At 43.5% G+C, this 25183-nt stretch overlaps 1 protein-coding gene across 1 annotated transcript in view; it reads right to left on the bottom strand.

Moving 5' to 3' along the window:
• MPP4 (membrane palmitoylated protein 4) overlaps nucleotides 1-24501 on the bottom strand; it is a 52435-nt gene extending 27934 nt beyond the window's left edge. The window contains exons 1-10 of the mRNA XM_033230699.1: nucleotides 24198-24501; nucleotides 23271-23392; nucleotides 19977-20054; nucleotides 16719-16799; nucleotides 15364-15495; nucleotides 14299-14380; nucleotides 12340-12425; nucleotides 10762-10833; nucleotides 10104-10300; nucleotides 4487-4551 (exon numbers count right to left, since the gene is read on the bottom strand). Of these exons, the coding sequence (XP_033086590.1) occupies nucleotides 4487-4551; nucleotides 10104-10300; nucleotides 10762-10833; nucleotides 12340-12425; nucleotides 14299-14380; nucleotides 15364-15495; nucleotides 16719-16799; nucleotides 19977-20054; nucleotides 23271-23392; nucleotides 24198-24276 (994 nt within the window). The 5' untranslated portion in view covers nucleotides 24277-24501. The remainder of the gene's footprint in view (nucleotides 1-4486; nucleotides 4552-10103; nucleotides 10301-10761; nucleotides 10834-12339; nucleotides 12426-14298; nucleotides 14381-15363; nucleotides 15496-16718; nucleotides 16800-19976; nucleotides 20055-23270; nucleotides 23393-24197) is intronic.
• Nucleotides 24502-25183: the final 682 nt, after the last annotated feature.

Raw genomic sequence — 25183 nt, 5'->3', positions numbered from 1 at the left:
TAATGAAATAAAGCATGAAGACAAGATTAGAGAAAAAAGAATGAAAAGGAATGAACAAAGCCTCCAAAAAATATGGGACTATGTGAAAAGACCAAATCTACATTTGATTGGTGTACCTGAAAGTGACGGGGAGAATGCAACCAAGTTGGAAAACATTCTTCAGGATATTATCCAGGAGAACTTCCCCAGCCTAGCAAGACAGGCCAACATTCAAATTCAGGACATACAGAGAACACTACAAAGATACTCCTTGAGAAGAGCAACCCCTAGACACTAAATCTTCAGATTCACCAAGGTTGAAATGAAGGAAAAAATGTTAAGGGCAGCCAGAGAGAAAGGTTGGGTTACCCACAAAGGGAAGCCCATCAGACTAATGGTGGATTTCTCAGCAGAAACCCTACAAGCCAGAAGAGAGTGAGGGCCAATATTCAACATTCTCAAAGAAAAGAATTTTCAACCCAGAATTCATATCCAGCCAAACTAAGCTTCACAAGTGAAGGAGAAATAAAATCCTTTACAGACAAGCAAATGCGGAGAGATTTTGTCACTACCAGGCCTGCCTTACCAGAGCTCCTGAGGGAAGCACTAAATATGGAGAGGAAAAACCAGTACCAGCCACTGCAAAAACTACCAAACTATAAAGACCATTGACACTATGAGGAAACTGCATGAACTAACAGGCAAAATAACCAGCTAGCATCATAATGACAGGATCAAATTCACATGTAACAATATTAACCTTAAATGTAAATGGGCTAAATACCCAATTAAAAGACACAGACTGGCAAATTGGATAAAGAGTCAGGACCCATTGGTGTGCTGTATTCAGGAGACCCATCTCATGTGCAAAGACACACGTATGCTCAAAATAAAGGGAGGGAGGAATATTTACCAAGCAAATGGAAAGCAAAAAAAAGCAGGGGTTCCAATCCTAGTCTCTGATAAAACAGACTTTAAACTAACAAAGATCAAAAAAGACAAAGAAGGGCATTACATAATGGTAAAGTGATCAACACAACAAGAAGAGCTAACTATTCTAAATATACATACACCCAATCGAGGAGCACCCAGATTAATAAAGCAAGTTCTTAGAGACCTACAAAGGCACATAGACTCTCACGCAATAATAGGGGGAGACTTTAACAACCCACTGTCAATATTAGACAGATCAACAAGACAGAAAATAACAAGGATATTCAGGACTTGAACTCAGCTCTGGACCAAGTGGACCCAATTGACATCTACAGAATTCTACACCCCAGATCAACAGAATATACATTCTTCTCAGCACCACATCACACTTATTCTAAAACTGACCACCAATTGGAAGTAAAACATTCCTCAGCAAATGCAAAAGAACAGAAATCATAATGAATAGTCTCTCAGACCACAGTGCAATCAAATTAGAACTCAGGATTAAGAAACTCACTCAAAACTGTACAACTACATGGAAACTGAGCAACCTGCTCCTGAATGACTACTGGGTAAATAATGAAATTAAGGCAGAAATAAATAAGTTTTTTGAAAGCAATGAGAACAAAGACATAATGTACAGAATCACTGGAAAACAGCTAAAGCAGTGTTTAGAGGGAAATTTAGAGCACCAAATCCCTACAGGAGAAAGCAAGAAAGATCTAAAATCAAAACCCTAACATCACAATTAAAAGAACTAGAGAAGCAAGAGCAAACAAATTCAAAAAGCTAGCAGAAGACCAGAAATAACTAAGATCAGAGCAGAACTGAAGGAGATAGAGACACAAAAATCCCTTCAAAAAATCATGAATGCAGGAGCTGGATTTTTGAAAAGATTAAGAAAATAGACCACTAGCCAGGTTAATAAAGAAGAAGAGAGAGAAGAATCAAATAGACACAATAAAAAATGGTAAAGGGGATATCACCACTGATCCCACAGAAATACAAACTACCATGAGAGAATACTATAAACACCGCTACACAAATAAACTAGAAACTCTAGAAGAAATGGGTAAATTCCTGGACACACAGACCCTCCCAAGACTAAACCAATAACAAGTTCTGAAATTGAGGCAGTAATTAACAGCCTGCTAACCAAAAAAAGCCCAGGACCAAATGGAGCTTGTTCCATTCCTTCTGAAACTATTCCAAACAATGGAAAAAGAGGGACTCCTCCCTCACTCATTTTATGAGACCAGCATCATCCTGATACCAAAAGCTGGCAGAGACACAACAAAAAAAGAAAATTTCAGACCAATATCCCTGATGAACATCGATGGGAAAATCCTCAATAAAATACTGGCAAACCAAATCCAGGAGCACAGCAAAAAGCTTATCCACCACAATCAAGTTGGCTTCATCCCTGGGATGCAAGGCTGGTTCAATATATGCAAATCAATAAATATAATCCATCACATAAACAGAACCAATGACAAAAATCATGTGATTATCTCAATACATGCAGAAAAGGCCTTTGATAAAATTCAACATCCCCTCATGCTAAAAACTCTCAATAAACTAGGTGTTGATGGAACGTACCTCAAAATAATAAGAGCTATTTATGACAAACCCACAGCCAGTATCATACTAAATGGGCATGGATGAAGCTGGAAACCATAATTCCCAGCAAACTAATACAGGAACAGAAAACCAAACACTGGATGTTCTCACTCATAAGTGGGAGTTGAACTATGAGAACACAACAGGGAGGGGAACATCACACACTGGGGCTGGTTGGCAGGTGGGGACTAAGGGGAGGGATGGCATTAGGAGAAATACCTAATGTAGATGATGGGTTAATGGATGCAGCAAACCACCATGGCACATGTATACCTATGTAACAAACCTGCACGTTCTGCGCATGTATCCCAGAACTTAAAGTATAATTAAAAAAGAAAAAAGATGTTAAGTTTAAAAAAATAAAAAGTGCTATTGCAGCTATTACTGTAACCATGTAAAATATGTATTCACTGCTGGAAGTTAATGTGAAAATATTGTCATTGAGAAGGTGTGTTTTCTTTTGTCAAAAACTGCCTTTATAGTTGTCCTCATATCTTTTCAATAAGAAAATAAAAGGAAAAGTAATTTTTGACTTGGAGAAGGGAGACATAATAAAGTGGGTGAGGCTTGCCATGGGTAGATCTGTGATGTTGGTACTTTTTGTGCCCTTCCAGTCTCCTCTCTTTGCCTCCCTCTTTCTGGTGCCCAGTTCCTTCTTTAACCCCTTTCCAGGGCCCACCTGAGGGCCATTTCAGAAGGGCCTCGCTCAGTAGGCTTAGCTGACCTCTGTCAAGCCACAGCACCTTTAATCAAGCATTTGCCACCATGGAGCCTTTACTCACCACTCCCCAACTACTTCAATAATAATGTCTAGCAATCAAGCTGCAATCATTATGTAACAATTCCATCCCATATTTATTCACCAAAGGCATGCACAATTGTTAATCAGTGCTTCTGTACAGTGTGAAGATTAAGTCCTCTAAGTTGATAGAACCCAAATGAAGGTATATGTATAGCTATGCAGTCTTGCTTGCAGTCATGTATAATGCACATATGAGCTGCGGAGATCTTGAAGGGCCTCAATTTGGGGAGGGATGTCTTCAGGTGTCACCAGGATAAGAACATATGCATTTTCATAAACTGAAAACTCTTCTAAATCCAAAGAATGAATGTCAATGGTAGGACTTCAGAGAGCTGGCTGCCAGGGAGACTATCTGGGAGCAGTGGGGACATTTAGAGATCTCCTGGGCAGGAAGCCAGTCCTGGGAGGGAGGAAGCAAGCTCCCCCAGGATGCACATGCTGGGTCTGAGGTAGCCACATACTGAAATTGCCTTTGTAAAAATTACGTCAGTGAGAAAATTATGGCAGTGGGGGAGATCCAATATAGCTCAAGCTCCTCTTGCTTTTAGCTTTCAAGTTGCCTTCATTCCAGGGTTAGCTTTGGGAGACATTTTATTTATAGTTTAAATGATAACAGGCCTTCCCCTAAAACTCAGCCACCTTTATAAAGCTAATGAGAGACCATCAGGTTAGTGGGAGGAGCCTGAATTCTGCTAAGGTGAATTCTGCATATCATAAGATATGCAATTTCCCCAATAATTCTTGCAAATAACATCACTATTGTAGAACCTAAGATTGGCCTTTTGTGACATCTTTTTAGGTTTTTTCATGTCTGACACCTGTGGCTCCATCTGGACCCACCAACCAATGGCTCCTGTGGCTCCACCCAGAAGCAACTCAGTGCAAGAGGACAGCTTCAACTCCCTATGATCTCATCTCTGATCCAACCAATCAGCAGCAAGTGCCCATTGAATAGCCACCCCACTCCCTCCCAAACCACCTTTGAGCAACCCCTAATCTAGGGGCCTTCAAGGAGATTGATTTAAATAACAACTCCATCTCCCATGTGGCATGGCCAGCCTCACATCAATTAGACTCTTTCTTTACTACAATGCCATGGTCTTCATTTGTGCAGCAAACAGGGAGAACCTGTCGGGCAGTTGCAACACTTACATAAGGTTGACTTGAGGCAGGTGTGAGGCTGGTATGGCTGAGACCACCAGAATTCCCGTTGCTTCCTATGGGGGCAGGGAACCGTGAGACAAAAAACAAGCAAAAGCAAAAAGCCAACCCCAGTTAACCCAGGTGAAACAGACCCAGAACAATGACAAACAGAATGTTTCTTAGAATTCTGCTGCCTTCACCCAAGTGAAAAGGGTGATCACTTCTCCAAATGCATTGTCAAATAAATTTTCCAAACATACAGGCTCTCTCATCTCTTTTTCTGCCTCACAGGATCTTTTCAGAACAACAAATACTTAGAGTGACAATCTCGCCCATGATCACAAGTTTGCACATGGAGTTTCGGTAAATGACCCATGGTAAGCTGCCTCTCAGGCATGTTAGCCTGTTTCTGCAGTCTCCTTCGAATTCTCATGACATGTTCAGGTTTCCCTCCCAGGCTGTTACAGGCTCTCTACAGTTTCTTTAGATGACTCTGCTCCTTTCTTGATCTCTAGAATCACCCCTGGGCTCGAGGGCAAGGCTTCACCTTTTCTTGGCACCTGAAACCTCTGTTGACTTGTTCCTCCTCCCTTGAGTCCCCCACCAATTCCTTTGGGCAGGTTTTCCTTTCTTGCCTACTTCAAAGCAACTTTCTAAGCAAAGTTGTTCTTCCTTCTTTATTCAACACTGTGAAGTTTGGAGCAAGAGAAGACTTTGAAGACACTCTGTTCTTTGTATTCCCAGAACTGCAGCATCACCTTTACCTGGAAGCTGGTGAGACCTGCAGAATCTCAGTCCCCACCCCAAGCCTTCCAAATTAGAATCTCCATTTTAATAAGAGCCCAGGTAAGTCACATGTATGTTAAAGGCAAGAAGCTCTAATTTAATCTCTCAAACTTTGGAAAACATCTGAGGTGTTTGTTAAAATGCAGATAATCTGGGCCTCCCAGATCTCCTGCCTCCGATTCTCTGAAGGCCAGGGCATCTGCGTGTTTAAATCAAACTCTCCATGTGATTCTAATTCACAAGAGAATTTAAGAAGGGCCAATTTAGCCACTGTCCTCACTTTAGAACTGAGGAAACTGATCCAGGGAAGTCAGGCAACGTGGTGGAAGTTGAACAGTTAGCAGCAGGAGGCATCTATGCTATAATCTACAAAATGATGGAATGGGATTCAACAGACCTGGGTTCCAGGCGTGCTTCCCCTCCGTAGGATCTTGGACAAATTTCCTAACATCTGAAACTTAGTTCCCCACTTATGAAATGGGGCTCAGTGCATTGGAGGCATTGTGAGGACTAAATGATACATGAAACCTTACTGTAAACTCAATTAGCATGGATATGCAGGGCATTCATTAATTCATTCATTATTTGAAGAGATAACACATACACACAGTAAAAATCTTAACAGTATAAAAAAATAGGCCGGGCGTGGTGGCTCATGCCTGTAATCCCAGTACTTTGGGAGGCCGAGGTCGGCAGATCACCTGAGGTCAGGAGTTCGAGACCAGCCTGGCCAACATGGTGAAACCCCGTCTCTACTAAAAATACAAAAATTAGCCAGGCGTGGTGGTGCGCACCTGTAGTCTCAGCTACTCTGGAGGCTGAGGCAGGGAAATCGCCTGAACCCAGGAGGCCGAGGCTGCAGTGAGCTGAGATCACAGCATTGCAGTTCAGCCTGATGACAGAGCAAGACTCCATCTCAAAAAAAAAAAAAAAAAAAAAAAGTAAGGCTTCTTCCCTTCCTTCTGCTCAGTTTCTTGTGCATTCTTCCAGAAATATTCTCTGCATAATTAAGGTACTTTAATTCACAACACATGCAGGCCAGAGCCAAGATTCTTGATTCCGAGTTAGGTGATGAACTCTCTAAATATCTGTGTTTCCTGTTTTTAACCTTCTGTACCTTTCCTTGGCTACTTCATGATTAATTACCAGATAGTCTGATCTCTCCCTATCTCTGTCTCTGTGTCACTCATTCTTTTTAGCTTCCTCTCTAGGCTTCACCCTTGCCTTTCTGGGAGTTCCTGGTTTTTTATTCTTACAAAATGATATCCTGTACATCTTCACATGTTCCCTCTGGTGGAAACTCCAGCAGAATGGGGCCTCTCACTGGAAAGTCATGTCCACTTGCCAAAAATATTTGCTACTCTGGTACAAACCATCAACTCTAACTCCTCCAATTTGCAATATAGTCATTCCAAACTCCTTTAGATGGATATTATTTTCCACCAATATGCCCTTTTTGGAGAAGCCTTCCTCCTCACTCTTTTACAGTTTTCTAAAATCAGATGTAAATTTTCTACCTGTTGAAAGTAAAAACAAACAAACAAGCAAAACAAAAACAAAACCCCCCAGCTACTTGCATTCAAATCTGTCACCCTTATAAAGAGCACAACAAATATTTTATGCGCTCATTCATTATTCTTAAGCACAATGCTGCTCTTCATACCACTTACCCTGAGCACCTGAGGTGCTTGGTGAAGATGCAGATTCCTGGCTCAGTCCATATCTACTGAATCAGGGAAGGGAGGGCAGAGCCGGGGAATCTGTATTTTACAAAATACCCAGCTCATTTTTACTCACAGCAAAGTTGGAGAAATGGGAAGGGAGAAAAATTGTTTGTAGATATCAAAGACCCCATTTATTGAGGCTCAGAGATACTGACTTCTCAAAAGCCACATCAGCCTGTGCTTCGGATAGGCCTCTTGTGCAGATGCAGCAGTGGATTTAGTCTCAACACCCTCCTCCAGTCCTCCAATGTGCCTCCTGGTTTTCTGAATGAGATTCAGGAGAACCCGAGGTGCCTTCCATCATTCTGTCCCCAACAAGACATTTGTGTAAACTCTGCTATTGACATATTGCTTCTAAATGAAATTGTTTAATATCTTATTTTCATATTAGGTTTTCATGTGGCAATGACTAAAAGCAGCATGAGAACTTCCTATCATCATTTATTTGTGTGTGCTTCCCCAATAAACCCATAATTGGGTTTTGTGTGCTCCTTGCAAGACCCCTGCTGGACCCCCCTCACCACTTTCTGACCTGAAACCATGAGGACTAATCTCATTAGGCCTTTATCCCTGTTCATGTCCTTCAGCCCCCAAGCTCAGGTCACCCCTTATCCCCTGTGCTTTAATCCCTATAAGACCCCTGCCAGCCACCCACGCCCTCTAGAACTCACAGCAAATCTTCAGCAAACTCTCTTAGATCTCAGCCTCTTCTTTGAGCCCTTTCTTCTTGCTCTAACTGCAGCCCAGTTCTCCCTGCAGTCTGCTTCCCCTGCAGCCTTCAAGAGGGGGATGTTTCCTCTCCCACTCCTGGTGCAGTGCTGGTGAAATAGCTCTGGGGGACGGGAGCCCTGACTCGGAGCCTCTGCTGATTTCTGCAGTGTTGATGCTCTCACGGTGGCTGATTTCAAGCTACCACCCTGTCTTCACCGAATGTGGGTGTGTGAGGAGATGGCTCAGATGGCTCCAGCACATCCCTGTGTATAGCCTTCCTTCCACTGGGCCTGGAGGTGGGGGTGTGGCCTTGCTTCTCACTGCCATTTCCAGATTATTCTTCCTTTTCCTAGGAGCCCCCAGCTTTGAACATCATCCCACTACTTTTCTGGTAGCCATCACCAGCTCACTCCTGCTCGCTCCTAGGTCTCAACACTGTTCTGTCACAGTTCTCAATGATTTTATCACACATACAAATGTCCCTTTCAGCACCCTGGCCTAGTGGGTGCTTGATATCCTCTTTTCCAATAACCTTTCGCTCATTCAACCTCAGCCACCGCCTCCCATTGTCATACCCAAGACCTCATGAGTACTGACAACAACAATCTCTCCTTAATTTTAACTTCCAGTATTCCTTTCTCCTACTAACACCTCCCATCTTCCCAGCCCCAATACACTGTTGACCTCATAAAGACCTGCAATCCATTGATCTTACTTCCTTCTCACCAATCCTCACGTGCTTCATTTCCTCATCTCCCTCCTAAGCAGCTTACATGTCACACTCCATCCTTATCATCTGTCCCTTGGCCCCCTCTTGATTTGCTGTTAAATCCAACCCTCCATCTAATCTGGACCCGCACCCCAGAAGCACTTCAGATGTGTGACCTTTAACTTAAGAGGGCCCTGAATGCTGACCACACTGTGTTTACCTAATCTGTTTGCCCTCCAACTCGCATGGAAACTTTTCAAGCTTTCTATTCCCAATGCCTCCTTCCCCACCCTGCTCTCTGCTTACGGTTCCTCATTTCACTGAGAAAATAACAGTTAGGAGAGAACTTCCACAAGCGCCTGCCATATGCTGCATCCTCAGCTGTGCCCTGTACTCTGCCTTCCCTTGTGGTACCATTTCTATGGATGAGCTGTTTATGATCCCAGGGCAGTCCAAGCCCTCTTCTTGATACTAAAGCATATCTCCTTCTGCCCACTCAAAGACATCTACAACAGCAATTCTCTTCTCCTTCTCCCATATCATCAAATGTTCCCCTGGTGGATGACTCCCATTACTTACAGCATCTAAACATTTCACTCACACCACTCCACTCTCCTCTCTGGCTATTTCTCCGTTGTTCTGCTCTGCTTTATCCCAAAATGTCTCAAAGAGTTTCCTATGCTCATCCATTTCTTCAAATCCCACTCTAATGAGGATTTTGGCCCCACTTCTCCACTGAAATTGCTCTTATTAAGATCACTAATGACTGTCATACTGCTAAATCCAATGGTCAATTCTCAGCCTTCTTAGCAGAAGGTGATATAGCTGAGGAGGACCCCATACAGTCTTGATTTTCATTCTGCCTCATTGGTCATTCCTTCTCAATATCCTTTACTGGTTCCATTTTTCCCTCTTGATCTCTTAACAGTGGCTGAGCCTGGGACTGCTGCTTCTTTCTATTTGTACGCCCTCCCTTGGTAGCTCATCAAACCTCAGTAACATAAGGTGAGGGTGGTGGGTTGAAATTTAGTAACTGAGGTCTCAACTGAGCCTTGAAAGATGAATCCTTTTTTGTCTTAGTCTGTGCAGTTTTCTATAACAAAGTACAGTAAACTGGGTCACTTATAAACAACAGAAATGTATTTGCTCATAGTTCTGGAAGCTGGGACATCCGAGTTCGAGGAGCTAGTGGATGCAGTGTCTGGGGAGGGCCCACTCCATGACTCATAAATGGCGCCTTTTAGCTGTGTCCTCCCAAGGTGGAAGGGGCAAATAAGCTCCCTCAGGCCTCTTTTATAAGGGTACTAATCCCATTCATGAGGGCAGAGTGCTCATGACCTAACCACCTGCTGAAGGCCCCACCTCTTAATACTATTGCACTGGGGATTAGGTCTCAACATATGAATTTTGGAGGGGACACAAACATTCAGGCCATAGCACTTTTTAAGTTTAATTTAGTTTCCCAAGACTTTTCCCTGTTTTCTAGCTGATATGATTATTCTCATCTCCTTCGTATTTAAGATGTTTAGTGTTTATCAATAAGTTGACATTTGGATATATAAACCAGTGTGTGTGTGTGCTCATTCATCTGCTTGTCCCTCTTTATCTCATCTTAACTGTGGTAACAAAAGCCCAAGAAAAACATTTTGTTTCCTTATGGTTCAGCCCTGAGTACAGGAGTGCTGACATTCCTTACCTCTTCAGAAGGTGGTTAGAAGGGACAAGCCCAGCGCAGGTAGCAGGGTCTGAGATTTTTCGGGCCTGCCACCAGAGGGCATCATTCTGGTCCACAATCTGGAGGATGTCCCCCTTCTGGAAAGGCAATCCAGCGTCCATGCAGGGGATGTCAGGATCTTCCTGGGGCCAGTACTCAGTCATGGCACGAACATACACCTGATGGCAGGTGCATAATGACGCTATCAGAAGGTGCCTAATGGTGCCATCTGAAGAACCCTTGCCCGTGGGCCATCATGACTTAAAACCATTTCTCCCACTCCTTGACCTGCTACTCCTATCTTTCCTCTCCACCTTCACCAAAAAAGAGAACTTGCCTCCTGAGCCTAAGTACCATGAGAAAAAGCATCTTTGGGAACAGAATCTCCTAACTTAGAGAAGTTCAGGCTCAAATGTTCACAATTTTTGATGTTGCATCTTGACTTCTTAGTATCCCATCTCCTTATACTGTACTCATTTACTCATTTTGCTTCTCGGGCCATCAGTATTGAAAAATACCCAACACAGTCTTGAGCCCAGGTCCAACACAGTACAAAGGATAGGATTATTATGCATCATATTTAGTTGCTGTTACTTGGGGATTTACTGTGTGTGAGATTGAAGACTCAGTAAATTCTTACCATTTTCTGGCTATTCACAGGAGGGTCAGAGACTGGAACCACCTTGAACATGATTGTGCCTCGAGACATGGCCTGGAAAATAAGAGAGGAGAAAGGATGGCAATCATGGAGCTAGTAGGGTTACAGGGGCTCAGTAGACAGAGTTATAGTGCAGTATATCCAGGTCTAATGGTGACATCCCCCAAGAGCCTTTCTCAAGGGCTCTGTAGCTGTCACCATCCAGAAATGGAAATTAGGAAGCAAATTACCCCTACATCTGCCCTGCTGTGGGGTTCTGGGGTCACTGAGCCACACGGAGGTGGCCTCTTCCAGGGATCCTCCCACCCCACACTGAAACAGAAACACCCCGGCCATCAAGGTCTTCCTCACACGGGCCCTGGGGAGAGACGGGATCTCCCCTGAATTTCCCTCCTTGTCCTTACTCAGTAAGCATTTCCTGAATGCCTGGTTCTACACCAGATACCCCAGTCTGATTGGAAAGAAGAGGGGCTCCTAAGTTTTCTGGGAGAACTGACAACCTTCCAAACTCATGGTGGAAATAGGGAGCTCTCAGCCTGGGGGAAGAAGAATTCCTGTTACTTGCACTGTGACGGGCATTAAACATCAAGAGATTAAGACCCTGTTTGTACTGAGGAATTTCATAATCCCACTGTCCTAGGCAACATCACAGCTGGCACCAGGGGGTAGAAGCCATGCATATCTGTGATTTCTAGTACTTCAAGCTTCCTTTGCAGCACCTTCTACACCACACAGAGTCTTGCAGCAGTGTCTTACAAAGGATTTAGGTGCTTGTCTCATAGTACCACTCCTCACCTCACTCTCTAAGCCACTGCTATGAAATCCTGGCAGAAACCCAGTTTGAGAACCACTGGTCTATCCACTATATTGTATAGTAATCAACCTAGTCCCCACACCTGGGCTGTGCATGGTGGCAGGTGGGGAGGGGCAAGCTGCTACGGCTATTAACAGCTGAACTGCGATTCAGGGAATGGTTTGAAGGGCAGGAATAGGAACCTGAGGGAGAGCAAATGCTCATGAATCAGGTTATCAATCCTTAGCTCCAACCACAAGAACAGTGGCAGAGTCGCCAAGGATGTCCCCCTCCCTATATGCTGCTGTCTGGTGACTCCTTTATTCTCCCAGAGCTGCCCTCCAGGAAGATGTTAAACATTTCAGCTGTAGAAAAGTGTTAGTGGGGGAAGGAGTGGTTTGCTCAGGTTCAGACTCTCCTACGAAGTCTCACTCTGTCCACTCCAGGCTCAATGAAGCAAAAAGGTGATGGAGCAAACCAGGTGATGAGGGAGCTGGGCTGGGGGCCCTGGCAGTCTTCCCGCGGCTGAAGAAGGAAGGAGCAACTTGGGAAGGGGAGTTTCCCAGCCAGGACCAGAACTTCTCAGGGTAGAGGAGGGAGGTCAGCAAGTGACATGGGTGACAGACAAGGTCTGGGAGCCTGGAGGGAGAAAGCTGCCAAGAGAATACAAGTCCCCGGTACATCCTAGTGCACACACACGGGCTTGATGGACCCACTTCAGCCTTGGCATTTATACAAATCATTAACAAAAAGGCAAAAAGATTTACCAGAATATGGATCACTTGTTCAGGGTCCAGTCCCTCAACTGAAACTCCATTCACTTCTACCAGTTTGTCTCCAGCATATAGCAACCCTAGGCAGACAGTAACACAAAACAAAGAAAGATACAAAGAAGTAGGATAAAAATAGCAGTAGCTACCTCAATAGTTATTTAACAAACTCACTAATCCAAGCATGCTCTAAAAGTGTTTAATATGAAATAATAATAGAAAAGAAAACTGGTTATTCCAGCTTACATCGCCCCCAGAAATGTGTGAGCAGTCCATTTTTCTACCTTGTCACAAATACTTGGCATTGACTGATGGTAATACTTTTATTTTTTGCTAGTCTGATGTTGTAAAATGGAACCAGAACACTGGTAAGAAAACAGCACTAAAAACAAAGATGTCAGGGTCATAAGTCAATGACAAAAAGAAAATGGGGTAGGTATTCTTCAAAAGGGAAAATGTGGAGAAACTTGGGGTTTCAGTTAAGACTTGAGAAATGTGAGGTAAAACAGTGGAGCTGTCAGACAGTTGAGAGAAGAAGCAGAATGATGTCATAGAACAGAAACCAAGGATGATAAAAAAAATTCAAGAAAGGTGTCAACAGCATCAGATGTGGTCAAGAAGTGGAAATAAAACTGAGAAGGGGCCAGGTGTGGTGGGCTCATGCCTATAATCCTAGCACTTTGGGAGGTCGAGGTGGGTGGACCACTTGAGGCCAGAGGTTCGAGACCAGCCTTGCCAACATGACGACCCCCCCTGTCTCTACTAAAAATACAAAAAAAAAAAAAAGCTGGGGTGGTGGTACATGCCTGTAATCCCAGCTACTTTGGAAGCTGAGGCAGGAGAATTGCTTGAACCTGGGAGGCAGAGGTTGCAATAAGCTGTGATTGCCCCACTACACTCCAGCCTAGGTGATAGAGTGAAACTCTCTCTCTCTCTCTCTCTCTCTCTCACACACACACACACACACACACACACACACACACACAACTGAGGAGGAAGGAAGGGCCAATGGACTTAGCAACTAGGAAATCCTTGGTATTTACAATGAGAATGTTGAAGTATAAAGCATATGCCAGGTTTTAGGGCTTCGGGGTAGCAAGGATGTATAGAATCAATTTAAGAAACACAACAGTAGCCAGGTGTGGTGGCTCACGCCTGTAATCCCAACACTCTGGTAGGCCAAGGCAGGAGGATTGCTTGAGCCCAGGAGGTTGACACCAGCCTGGGCAACCTAGTGAGACCCTATCTCAACAAAAAAATAGAAAAATTGGCTGGGCATGGTAGTGTACACCAGTGGTCCCAGTTACTGGGGGGGCTGAGGTGGAAGGATTACTCAAGCCCGGGAGGCTGAGGCTGCAGTGAGTCATGATCACACCACTGTACTCCAGCCTGAGTGAGAGTGAGACTGTGTCTAAAAAAAAAAAAAAAGAAAAAAAAGAAAAAAAAGCTTAAAGAAGGACAGCAGTGAAAGGATGAAAACCTGGTTAACTGGTAGAAAGTGTGAGCAAAAGGCATTTCAAGATGGGAAAGAGCTATGCCTTTCTGAAAGTAGGACAGAGTGCAGGGGAAAAGTTGGGAAGATAGAGCCAGGCAGATCTGTATTTGAATCCTGACTCAGATGGTGTAATTTTGAGCAAGTTAGTTTCGTAATCTCTTGGAGCCTCAGTTTCCTCATCTACACAATGGCATGATAATACTTACCTTTGAGGTTGCCCTGAGAATGTAAACTGAGAGACTTTAACGTGGTACCTAGAATGCGAAGGACTCAGTGAAGGAGAGGAGTAAGATTTCTTTGGAATATTTGTTTCTTCTTTCTTGACTGCTTCTATCTAAGCAACGGAACTCACTAAAGCCCTGACCCAAGTTAAGAAAGAGGGATTTCTCTGGAAAGAAGCCTGAACAGTCAAGGGTTTCCCGTTTTTCTGGTAGCACTCGATCCTGGCTGCTCCAGCTTACCACTCCTCTCCGCCAGCCCGCCATGGATGACCCTGGCCACCAAGATGTCCCCTGTTATCTCGTGGCGCTTGATGGTGGCTCCCTGAAGAAAGAATAGACGTGATCCCTCTGTTACCTAACATGACCATTTTTCAGGTGGCTTCCCTCAATCAGTGCAGCTCTGGTCTTTCAAACGAGGTTATTCATGCCAACCAGGACAGAGGGGCTACACAGTGCCCTGTGGCCTGGCAGTCATAGCATGCCATCACAAATGAAAGGCCATTCAACTTTGGCTTCCAGCAGTCTCATTCCAATCACATAAACATAAAAGAATATTTAGATTATTCCAAAGATACAGAAACCTCCCATGATTAAAACCTAATTAGAGGGACTGTTCTTAGAAAATCAAATTAATACCTTCCTTAGATTCTCATTATTATAGGAGGAAACAGGCAAATGCATTAGAATTGAGTAAAATACATGCATAGGTCAGAAAGCCAAATTTTTTTTTTTTTTTTTGAGACTGAGTCTTGCTCTGTTGCCCATGCTGGAGTGCAATGGCACGATCTCGGCTCACTGCAAGCTCTGCCTCCCAGGCTCATGCCATTCTCCTGCCTCAGCCTCCCAAGTAGCTGGGACTACAGGCGCCCGCCACCATGCTCAGCTAATTTTTTGTATTTTTAGTAGAGACGGGGTTTTGCCGTGTTAGCCAGGATGGTCTCGATCTCCTGACCTTGTGATCCACCCACCTCGGCCTCCCAAAGTGCTAGGATTACAGGCATGAGCCACCACACCCAGCCCAAATATTAAAATAATATATGTATGTCTTATTTCTCACAAAAATGTCTTATAAATCTCATCTTTTCACAAAAGAAAAACACTAAGCTGAAATCTTTCCTTAGAGAAAACACTACGACATGTAATATGTTTGAAACCACAGGCAAAACCTGTGGAGCTGACAGCTGTTATTATCACTGTATATGTGATCACAGGCAAGACTACTGCCCAAGTAACCACTAGATATAATTTGGTTCACAATTAACCTAAGCATATCCTAAATGGAAATATAAAAAATGATTTCCTTACCAGGGGCTGTTGGTTTTTCACCAAACAAACAATCCTCATTGCTTCCTCACTCTCAGGGATATTGTCTGGCAGTGGAGGGAGAAGGGGTTCAAAATCTTTCTGAGCTATCGTGTCATGGGCACTGAGCAAGGCCTGGGCACAGGGAAGGAAAAGGTGAGCAAATGTCACACATGGGCCAAGCACCTCTAGGAGATACTCAATACTATCTAAGACACAACAACAACAACAAACATCAATACAGACATGCCAGACACAGTGTGAAGCATTTTATATGAATTAATCCAATCTTCACAATAATTCTATGAGGCAGGTACATTAATTGTCCTCAATTTGCAGATAAGGAAATAAGGCACAGAGAGGTTAAGCAATGCACAATACACTCTTTCATTTCTGCTAAAATGTATTATGCCACGACATTCTGTTTTCTGGCAGCCCATGTAATCTGTGATGCTCCTGTGGAGTTTGAACTACAAAACAACTTTCATAATATTTTCCCTAATTAAGGTAGAATGAAGGGCAGTAATCAAAATATCTTGCTGGTTTAATTTGTTAGTAACACTCAAGGGCTCGTGGTACAGAATGCAAAGTTCATATGATCAAACTCTTCGATCATAGCTTATGATCAAAGAGTTTCTTTGACTAGCCCATTAGGTTAAATTCTTCATTTCACGGGGTGGGGAAGCTGTCCCTTTGCCGCCCTGATGGAGATTGGTAGACAGAATTTAGTTGGAACTCAGAAAATTCTCTAAGTAGTGTGTGCCGTTGAGGATATTTGATGACCGGTGGTTGTGTTGTGAACTATAATTTTTGACTAATAAATTCCAGCACTCCAAATGCAGACATTCTCTTAAAGTTCTAACTTACTGATAAATTGGTCTCAAATCTGTAAGTACTAAGAGATAGGTTTCTGTTCTGCAATCAAATGTTCTTCATAAACCCTCTCACAGGGATAATCATCATTATACTGTATATTCTAAACACCTTCACACACATTATCTAAAACTTAAAGTAGTCCCACTTTGGAAAGGAAGCATGGAGGTATTTCTCTAAAACTAGAATGTTCCCTGTTTGCTACCCAAGATTTTTCGATGGGCAATAGCTTTGTAGGGGAAACAAAGCACCATGGAAAGTTCTGGATGCCTCCTCATAAACACAGCAGGCTTGGCTGCATGATTGACAACACTGAGCTAGTCACATTTGAGTCCCACATATTTAAGTACAATCTGTTGGTCAGTCCCCATGTACAGTAATAGAACATTATTCAGAGAGAACATTTTCCATCACATATATTTCTTCTTCCCAACTTTGTCTATGTGCCACATGGGGACGTCTTTTCTATTTTAGCAGGCACTTGCCTTAAAGTGTGGAGCCTGGAGCATTTGTCTCAGCTCTTGGATCTCAGGGGAAGTAGGGGTTTCACGTAATAACTCCATTACCTGGTTCATGGAAAAACATACATTATAAAATTTTTAAAAAAATCTTTATCACCTACTTAACCTCACCCAGGCTGGATAACATATCTACTGACTAACATGATATTGACCTTTAAAAAGTTATTATTGGAGCCTTCTTTTTCATCTTTAAAGCCATCCATTAAAGCCTACCATCCTTCTTTATTCATTAAAATTGCTACTTTAATACAGCAAATAGAATTCAAGATTTGAGATGGATCTAAACCCAATGCCCCAGTCCTGGCACATAGGCATGGAGGATGTACCAATTTGGTAATAGCATATGAACCAAGGCATTTTTCCTCTAGTGCCTCTAAAATATAATAGCTATTTGCTGATGTCAATGCTTTGCAGGCTTATGAAGCTGTATGAGTTTCTCTAGGAACGTACCTGGGGAACTCAAAGAGCTTAATCCCATGGAATGCTCCATTCTTCAAATAGAAAATGGGAATCATAATTTCTCTTTTAGAGTATCAGTTGATTAGCAATTTTAATACTTGCTACAATAAAAAGTGCTAAGCAGAAAAAAATTCTAATCTCTCTGCTGTGGTTTAGGCATAGACCTGCTTTCAGAGGACATAAGACCTTTCAAGACTTTAGTCAGCCCCATTACCTACAGTCAAATGAAAACAAGCAGTTTACAAAGGTTTACCTCCATTCACTGGGATTTCAACTGAATAAAATATTATATATGTGCTCTTCCTGTGGACAACTGAAAACAATTTGAGTTGTTGATTACTGGAATTGAGAGTAGAAGTTTTTTCTTTCTTTTTTGCTGTTTCTTTTAATATGGTTTGGGCAATAAATAATAAAATGGATTATATTTATTCATTCACTTGGCAAACATTTATTAACACTACTATGTGCTGGGTGCTGTTTTAGGTGTTGTGAAAACAGCAGCGGCTGACAAAAATCTCCCTTCTCACGGAGTTTACACTCTAGGGAGGAGACACAGACAACAAATGAAAATGTAAGTAAAATAGTTTTGTTTGATGGTGACAAGTGTTAAGAAGAAAAATAAACCAGGGAAGGTGGCTAGGGAGTGCTAGGAGGGGATGCAGTTTTAGATAGGTGACCAGGAAAAGCTTCACTGAGAAGGTGGCATTTGAGTGGAGACTGGAAGGAGATGAGGGACAAATCAGGTGGATACCTGGGCAAGAGCTTTGCTGACATAAGGAATGGCAAGTGCAAAGGGCCCCAGGTAGAAGCATGTCTGATGATTTGTATTTTTTTTTTTTTTTTTTGAGACACTGTCTTGCTCTGTCACCTGGGCTGGAGTGCAGTGGTGTGATCTCGGCTCACTGCAACCTCCACCTCCTGGGTTCAAGCCATTCTCATGCCTCCCAAGTAGCTGGGATTACAGGCATGCACCACAACGTCCAGCTAATTTTTGTTGTTGTTGTTGTATTTTTAGGAGAGATGGGGTTTTGCTATGTTGGCCAGGCTGGTCTTGAACTCCTGGGCTCAAGTGACCTGCCTGCCTCAGGCTCCCAAAGTGCTGGGATTATAGGCATGAGCTACCGCACCCAGCCTGATGAATTTAAACAACAACAAGGAGTCAAGGTGGCTGGAGAAGAGTGAAGGGGGAAAGCATTGAGTGTGAAGTCAAAGAGGTAACGGCAGCTTGATCGTGTTTGGCCATGTAAGAACTTTGGTGTTTAGGCTAGGCATGGTGGCTCACACCTGTAATCCCAGCACTTTGGGAGGCCAAGGCGGGTGGATGGCTTAGGGTCAGGAGTTCGAGACCATCTTGGCCAACACAGTGAAACCCTGTGTCTACCAAAAGTTAGCCAGGCATAGTGGGTTTCTGTAGTCCTAGCTACTCGGGAGGCTGAGGCAGGAGAATCGCTTGAACCCAGGAGGCAGAGGTTGCAGTGAGCTGAGATCTTGCCACTGCACTCCAGCCTAAGTGACAGAGCAAGACTCTGGAAAAAAACCAAAAAACAAAAAATCTTTGGTGTTTACTCTGAGATGGGAAGTCATTTGAAGGGTTTGGGTGTTAGTGAGGAAGTGACATGATTTGACTTGCTTTCAAAGAGGATATGTTTGGTTGCTGCATTGAGAGTAGACTATAGGGGAGCAAGAGTGGACACCAGAGACCAGGTAGGAGGTGATTTTGCAATTATCTAGGTAAGAGATGATGATGGTGGTATGGGGTGGTGAGATCCTGGATATATTTTGGTGAGATCCTGGATATATTTTGGTGAGATCCTGGATATATTTTGAAAGTAGAGCTGAGAGGATTTGCTATCTGATTGGGTGTGAGGTATCAGAGAAAGAGAGTCAAAATGACCCCTAAGATTCTGGCCTGAGCACTGCAAGAACACAGGTGTCATTTCTGAGATAGAAAAGGCTCCCAGAAGAGTGGGTGGGGGTGATTGGCAGGTGAGGAAGATTGGGAGCTCAGTTTGGAACATGTGAACTTGGAGGAGTCCATTAGACATTCAAGTAAGATAGAGAGGAGGCAGTTGGATATTTGAGACTGGAATTTGGGGGGAAATCTCCAGGCTGGAGATGTAAATCTGAGAATTATTACTATAACATTACCCTGTTTATATAGGGTAAATAGAGTACAAGGAACAAAGAAAGAAATGGACACATGCTAAAAATACGTAGGTGGTGGTGGGGAAGTGTTTTAATTTGGGGAGATATCCAGCCAATGTTCTTCCTTATATTAAAGTTCAATTAAAAACATTTATTAGGCTGGGCGTGGTGGCTCACATCTGTAATCTCAGCACTTTGGGAGGCCGAGGCGGGTGGATCACAAGGTCAGGAGTTCGAGACTAGCCTGGCCAAGATGGTGAAACCCTGTCTCTACTGAAAATACAAAAATTAGCCAGATGCGGTGGTGGGCACCTGTAATCCCAGTTACTGGGGAGGTTGAGGCAGGAGAATAGCTTGAACCTGGGAGGCGGAGGTTGCAGTGAGCCAAGATTACTGCACTCTAGCCTGGGTGACAGAGCAAGACTCCGTCTCAAAAAAAAATTATTATTTTATTTAAAAAATTATTTATTATTTATTATTTATTTTATTAAATATTAAATTATTTTATAGTCATCAATAAAACTTTTCCTTAGAACTTTTAATTCATTTGAACTAGCAATGCGGGTAAAATGGCACCACATCAGGGCTCTACTATTCTGTGGAATAAAACCTCCTTACCTCATAGGATAACGCCTGTGCATGGGGTGTGGCAGGAACTAGTTTCTTTTCTTTAAACTCCTGGAGGCAGTCATAAATCTGCAGAAGGACAAGGGAGGGGGAATTGATACTGATAATATGACTGTTGCCATTTTGGACTGAAGACTCTGAAAGGGACACCCCAGGCAACTGCACCAACAGCTCAACTGCATGGTGTGTGTTGGTGTTTAGTAAGTTGTGTCTCTAGTTGCCAAAGATAAATGAACTTGAATTTGGTGGCCCCAATGCTTCAAAGGCTTAATTATTGGCTGCTACTGGGAAATTGATCTTCCCCAAGCATTTCAGTAATAAAAAGAAATTCAGGCCAGGCGCAGTGGCTCACGCTTGTAATCCTAGCACTTCGGGAGGCTGAGGCGGGCGGATCACCTGAGGTCAGGTGTTTGAGACAGCCTGGCTGTTATGGCGAAATGCTGTCTCTACTAAAAATACAAAAATTAGTTGGGTGTAGTGGTGGGCACCTGTAATTCCAGCTGCTCGGGAGGCTGAGGCCGGAGAATCGCTTGAACCTGGGAGGCAGAGGTTGCAGTGAGCTGAGATCGTGCCACTGCACTCAGCCTGGGTGACAGAGTAAGACTCTGTCTCAACAACAAAAAAATAGAAATTCAAACTTTTACTTTTGTTAAACGGAGTGAGGGTAGGGTGTCCAGGGCTGCAACCAATAGGGATTTATAGATGATGCATAACGGAACATCTTAAAGGACGGGCTCTTTGGGACCAGACACCTGTGAGGACCCCTGTATTGGGCACCTGTGCAGCATGCGAGCTGCATGGCTCAGGGCCACCAAAGGTTCTGAATAAGAGGCAGGTGTGCCACATACGCGTCTCTGTACTCCACTTTGCTCTTTGGGGCTGTTTCCCATTCCTCTCCTAATTCTCCATACGAGTTCATTTTTTAAAAATTCCAACTTCATCTCTGCAGACCCTTGGGAATTTTTTTCCATACCAAGATCTAGGGGTGGGTTGAGGACACCAAAGCCTGCTGAGCTCTGCAGTGCAGCCCTTGATCTTATTTTAGGAAATGAGTTTCTCTTACAGATGAAGAAATAAGGACCAAGGGGCCAGCTGAGCCCCCAGCCTTTTCTATCCAGATCTGTGACAATGCTGATTCCCTGCTGTATCTCAGGGCCCACACTCAGGTTTACCCGGAAGTGATGAAGGCTGATTGGTGACTCACCAAGGGTCTAGCAGTGGTGAGCAAGGACAATGCCCATCACGAAATTAAAACTCCTATGTTAGCTGATCCTGTGGGAAAATGCCTGATAGAAATCAGGTGTTTTATAACAAGCACTGTGAAGAGTACTTCTTTGTTCATGCCAAAGATGTTGCCACTTTTATTATATAATACTAACATGCATTATAAGACGGACCACATTTCCCACGTAAGTGAAGGAAATACAGCCCAAAAAATAACTTCAAAAGGATCTTTCTTAATAACATTTGTTCAGAACAACAAAATTATGGTAGTAGCATCTACTGTCTATTTTTCTACTATCTACTAGATGCTATTGTATAGTGCATGAAATTTTAGCCAAATTAAAAAAAGAATAAACTTTATTTTATTTAATTAAGTTATTTATTTATTTATTTATTTATTTTGAGTTGGAGTCTCCCTCTGTCACCCAGGCTGGAGTGGGGTGGCTCAATTTCGGCTCACTGCAACCTCTGCCTCCCAGGTTCAAGTGATTCTCGTGCCTCAGTCTCCAGAGTAGCTGGGATTACAGGTGCATGCCACTGCATCTGGCTAATGTTTTGTATTTTTAGTAGAAACAGGGTTTGACCACGGTGGCCAGGCTGGTCTCAACCTGCTGATTTCAGGTGATCCACCTGCCTCAGCCTCCCAAAATGTTGGGATTACAGGTGTGAGCCATCACACTGGGCCAGAAGAAACTTCTCAGAATAAGATATTTTAGCGTACCTAAACAGAACTGTAGATATCTTACTTTCTAACTTTAACAGACAAAGAGAAATAATTTTTTAAAGCATTTTGATGTATCCAGAGTTGCTGCAAGGACAAACGGTTGTAGCCAGCTGATACAGTGTTGCCAGTGACCACTGTGGTGGCTGTTTTGTGATTCCAGGGGGCCTCTGGGAGAAAAAGAGCTGTGGGGAGAAAAAGAAGGGGCTACCGTACTCTTCTCCACCTAAGTTAATTCCTTCCCAAGCTAAGAAGTTTGTGTAGCTCTTCTCTGAGAGTTGCCTTCTGAGAACTTTTTCCAAGTTGAAATTTCCTGCCAGTTGATACATGACATCATTGGGTAAGTAGCTGCTATGATCTGAATGTGTACTTCCAAAATGCATATGTTAAAATCCTCAACCCAAGGTGATGATATTAAAAAGTAAGGCCAGCTGGGTGCAGTGGCTCATGCCTGTAATCCCAGCACTTTGGGAGGCTGAAACAGATGGATCACCTGAGGTCAGGAGTTTGAGACCAGCCTGGCCAAAATGATGAAACCCCATCTCTATTAAAACTACAAAAATTAGCCAAGTATAGTGGTGGGTGTTGTAATCCCAGCTACTCAGGAGGCTGAGGCAGGAGAATCACTTGAACCCGGGAGGTGGAGGTTGCAGTGAGCTGAGATCAGGCCACTGCATTCCAGCCTGGGCAACAGTATGAGACTCTGTCAGCCGGGCGCGGTGGCTTATGCCTGTAATCCCAGCACTTTGGGAGGCCAAGGCAGGCAGATCATGAGGTCAGGAGATCGAGACCATCCTGGCTAACATGGTGAAACCCCGTCTCTACTAAAAATACAAAAAATTAGCCAGGCGTGGTGGCGGGCGCCTGTAGTCCCAGCTACTTGGGAGGCTGAGGCAGGAGAATGGCGTGAATCTGGGAGGTGGAGCTTGCAGTGAGCCAAGATTGCGCCACTGCACTCCAGCCTGGGCAACAGAGCGAGACTCTGTCTCAAAAAAAAAAAAAGGTAAGGTCTTTGGGAGCTGATAGGTCATCAGGGTTCTGCCCTCATGAATATGGAATTAACACCCTTATACAAGAGACCCCAGAGAGCTGGCTAGCCCCTTTCACTATGTGAGGACACAGCAAGAAGTTACCATTTATGAACCAGAGAGGGAGCCCTCAAAAGACACTGAATCTGCTGCCGACTGGATTTTGGACTTCCTGGCCTCCCGAACTGTGAGATATCAATTTCTGTTGTTTATAAACTATTCAGCTATCCAGCCTGAATGGACTGAGTCATTTTCTACACACTCCCCACAACCCCTTCAGCAAGCAAAGGCTTCTGAGCAAACAGCACTCACCTTTAGCAGAGCCTGAAGCCACGGCGAGTGGAGGAGATCGTACAAGAGACATACTCCATTCACGTCTCTGCTGTAGAACAGACTCAGCTCTTGCAGCACAAGCCTCAGGATCTGGGAGAGGCCTAGGAAAGGAAGAGAGCAGAGATAGGGTGGCAGGTGCAGGTGTGGAAATGACACCAGGAGTGGAAATGACACTTGATTTCAGACCAAAAGATCTGACTTCAAGCCCTGTTCCATCTCTTACTTTGTGAACGTCACAAAGTCACATAACTATCCAAAACCCAGCTTCTTTGCCCAAGATGAGAAGGTGCTAGCTTTGTCATAGTGTCCTTAACACTGAGTAAAATAATAGATCGTGATGTGCAGATGTAAGATGTCATGAAAGGAAAATGATTGCTTTCCCCTCCCCTATCTTAGCAGACTCTCATTTATCCCAAAATTATCTAGTTGTATTCTGTATCCTCTTTCTCTAACTCAAACATGAGTCATTTCATCCTCTCAAAAAATTCTTACTGAGAGTGATATTGAAAAATTCTAATTCCCAATAGATTTTTAAAGCAAAGCTCAGTATTCTCCTGATTAAAGGGTCTAAACAGATTTTAGTGAATTTTTTTTTTTTTTAACAGTATTTTCATAGTGTTGTGGTGATATTTTGAATGTGAACATCTTAAGAAGTTCTAAGTTTTACATAAAACATTGTTGGGTAAGGGTAAAGAAGGTTTTGAATCCACCATGTCTGTTTATTTCCTTCCTGGCTTGAAATTTGCTCTTAAAGTTATCACTGTTAGGGCAGTAGTGCAACCAAAAACGTACAAGATCCTCATAGGGATCGCAGTAAGTCTGTCAGGATTTCTGCCTATTGATTTGATCACATGTCAGAGGTGATACTACTTTCTGGTCTAGAAAAGGAGCCCTGGTGACACATACCATTCTGCGGATTGGTGGCTGTAGAAAGCTTCGTGTCCTTCTTGTCTGGTGGATCTGCTCCTTTGTCTGACTGTATCATCCTCCCTGCTGGAGCTTCCAAAAGGAATTCAGGACTAGGAAGCAGGTCAATACACGGCACACAGCTCACTCAGTCACACTGGCCACCAGCTCTCAGCACACTGGAATATATTTTCAACAGCAGAGGCAAAAACAGTAATTACACGAATCTACAACTTATGTAAATTCTAACAACTGTGCTTGCCTGGTCATCTTCAGGTTCCTATGACAAATTCACTGTGGATTGAAGGTTGTGTCCCCACCCCCAATTCAGATGTTGAAGCCCTAATCCCCATTGTTGATGGTATTTGAAGACGAGGCCTTCGGGAGGTAACTGGGTTTAGTTAAGGTCATGAGGTAGAGGCCCCATCATGTTATTAGTGTCTGTGTAAGAGCCATCAGAGTTCATGTGTTCTCCCTCTCCCTGCCAGGTGATGGCACAGGGAGAATCCGGCCATCTGAAAGCCAGGAAGAGAACCCTCGCAAAAACCCAACCATGCTGGCACCCCGATCTTCAACTTCCAGCCTGCAGAACTGTAGGAGAAAATACATTTCTGTTGTTTAAGCCACTGTCTATGGTATTGTGTTATGGCAGCCAAAGTTAAGACAAAACTCCTAGAAAAAAAGTTCCAGAAAATGATTTTCCCTCCCTCCAGGTAGCTAAGAAAACAGTTGCAACTTCTTGCCCTCATAGCACTTCTCATTTTCCCAGTTATCATATCCATTGGCTCACTTAGTGTCTGTCTCCTGCAGATGTAATGTCTGCAGAGGGCCTGGGGAGCAGAGCTGTTGTTTAAAATCTTGTTCACGCTGCAGCTTCACCTGCAGCAGTGCTTGGGCCATAGCAAGCACTCGGTATGTTCAGTTGTTGTTGGGAAGGGGTAGAACAAGGAGAGGCCAAGATCTAGAAGTAAAAGGCTGATACCTCC

Source organism: Trachypithecus francoisi, unplaced genomic scaffold, assembly GCF_009764315.1.
Source record: "Trachypithecus francoisi isolate TF-2019V2 unplaced genomic scaffold, Tfra_2.0 Lachesis_group13, whole genome shotgun sequence".
Lineage (NCBI taxonomy): Eukaryota > Metazoa > Chordata > Mammalia > Primates > Cercopithecidae > Trachypithecus > Trachypithecus francoisi.
Note: the sequence above shows the minus strand (reverse complement) of the source record. Positions and strands in the feature narration are given on the sequence as shown.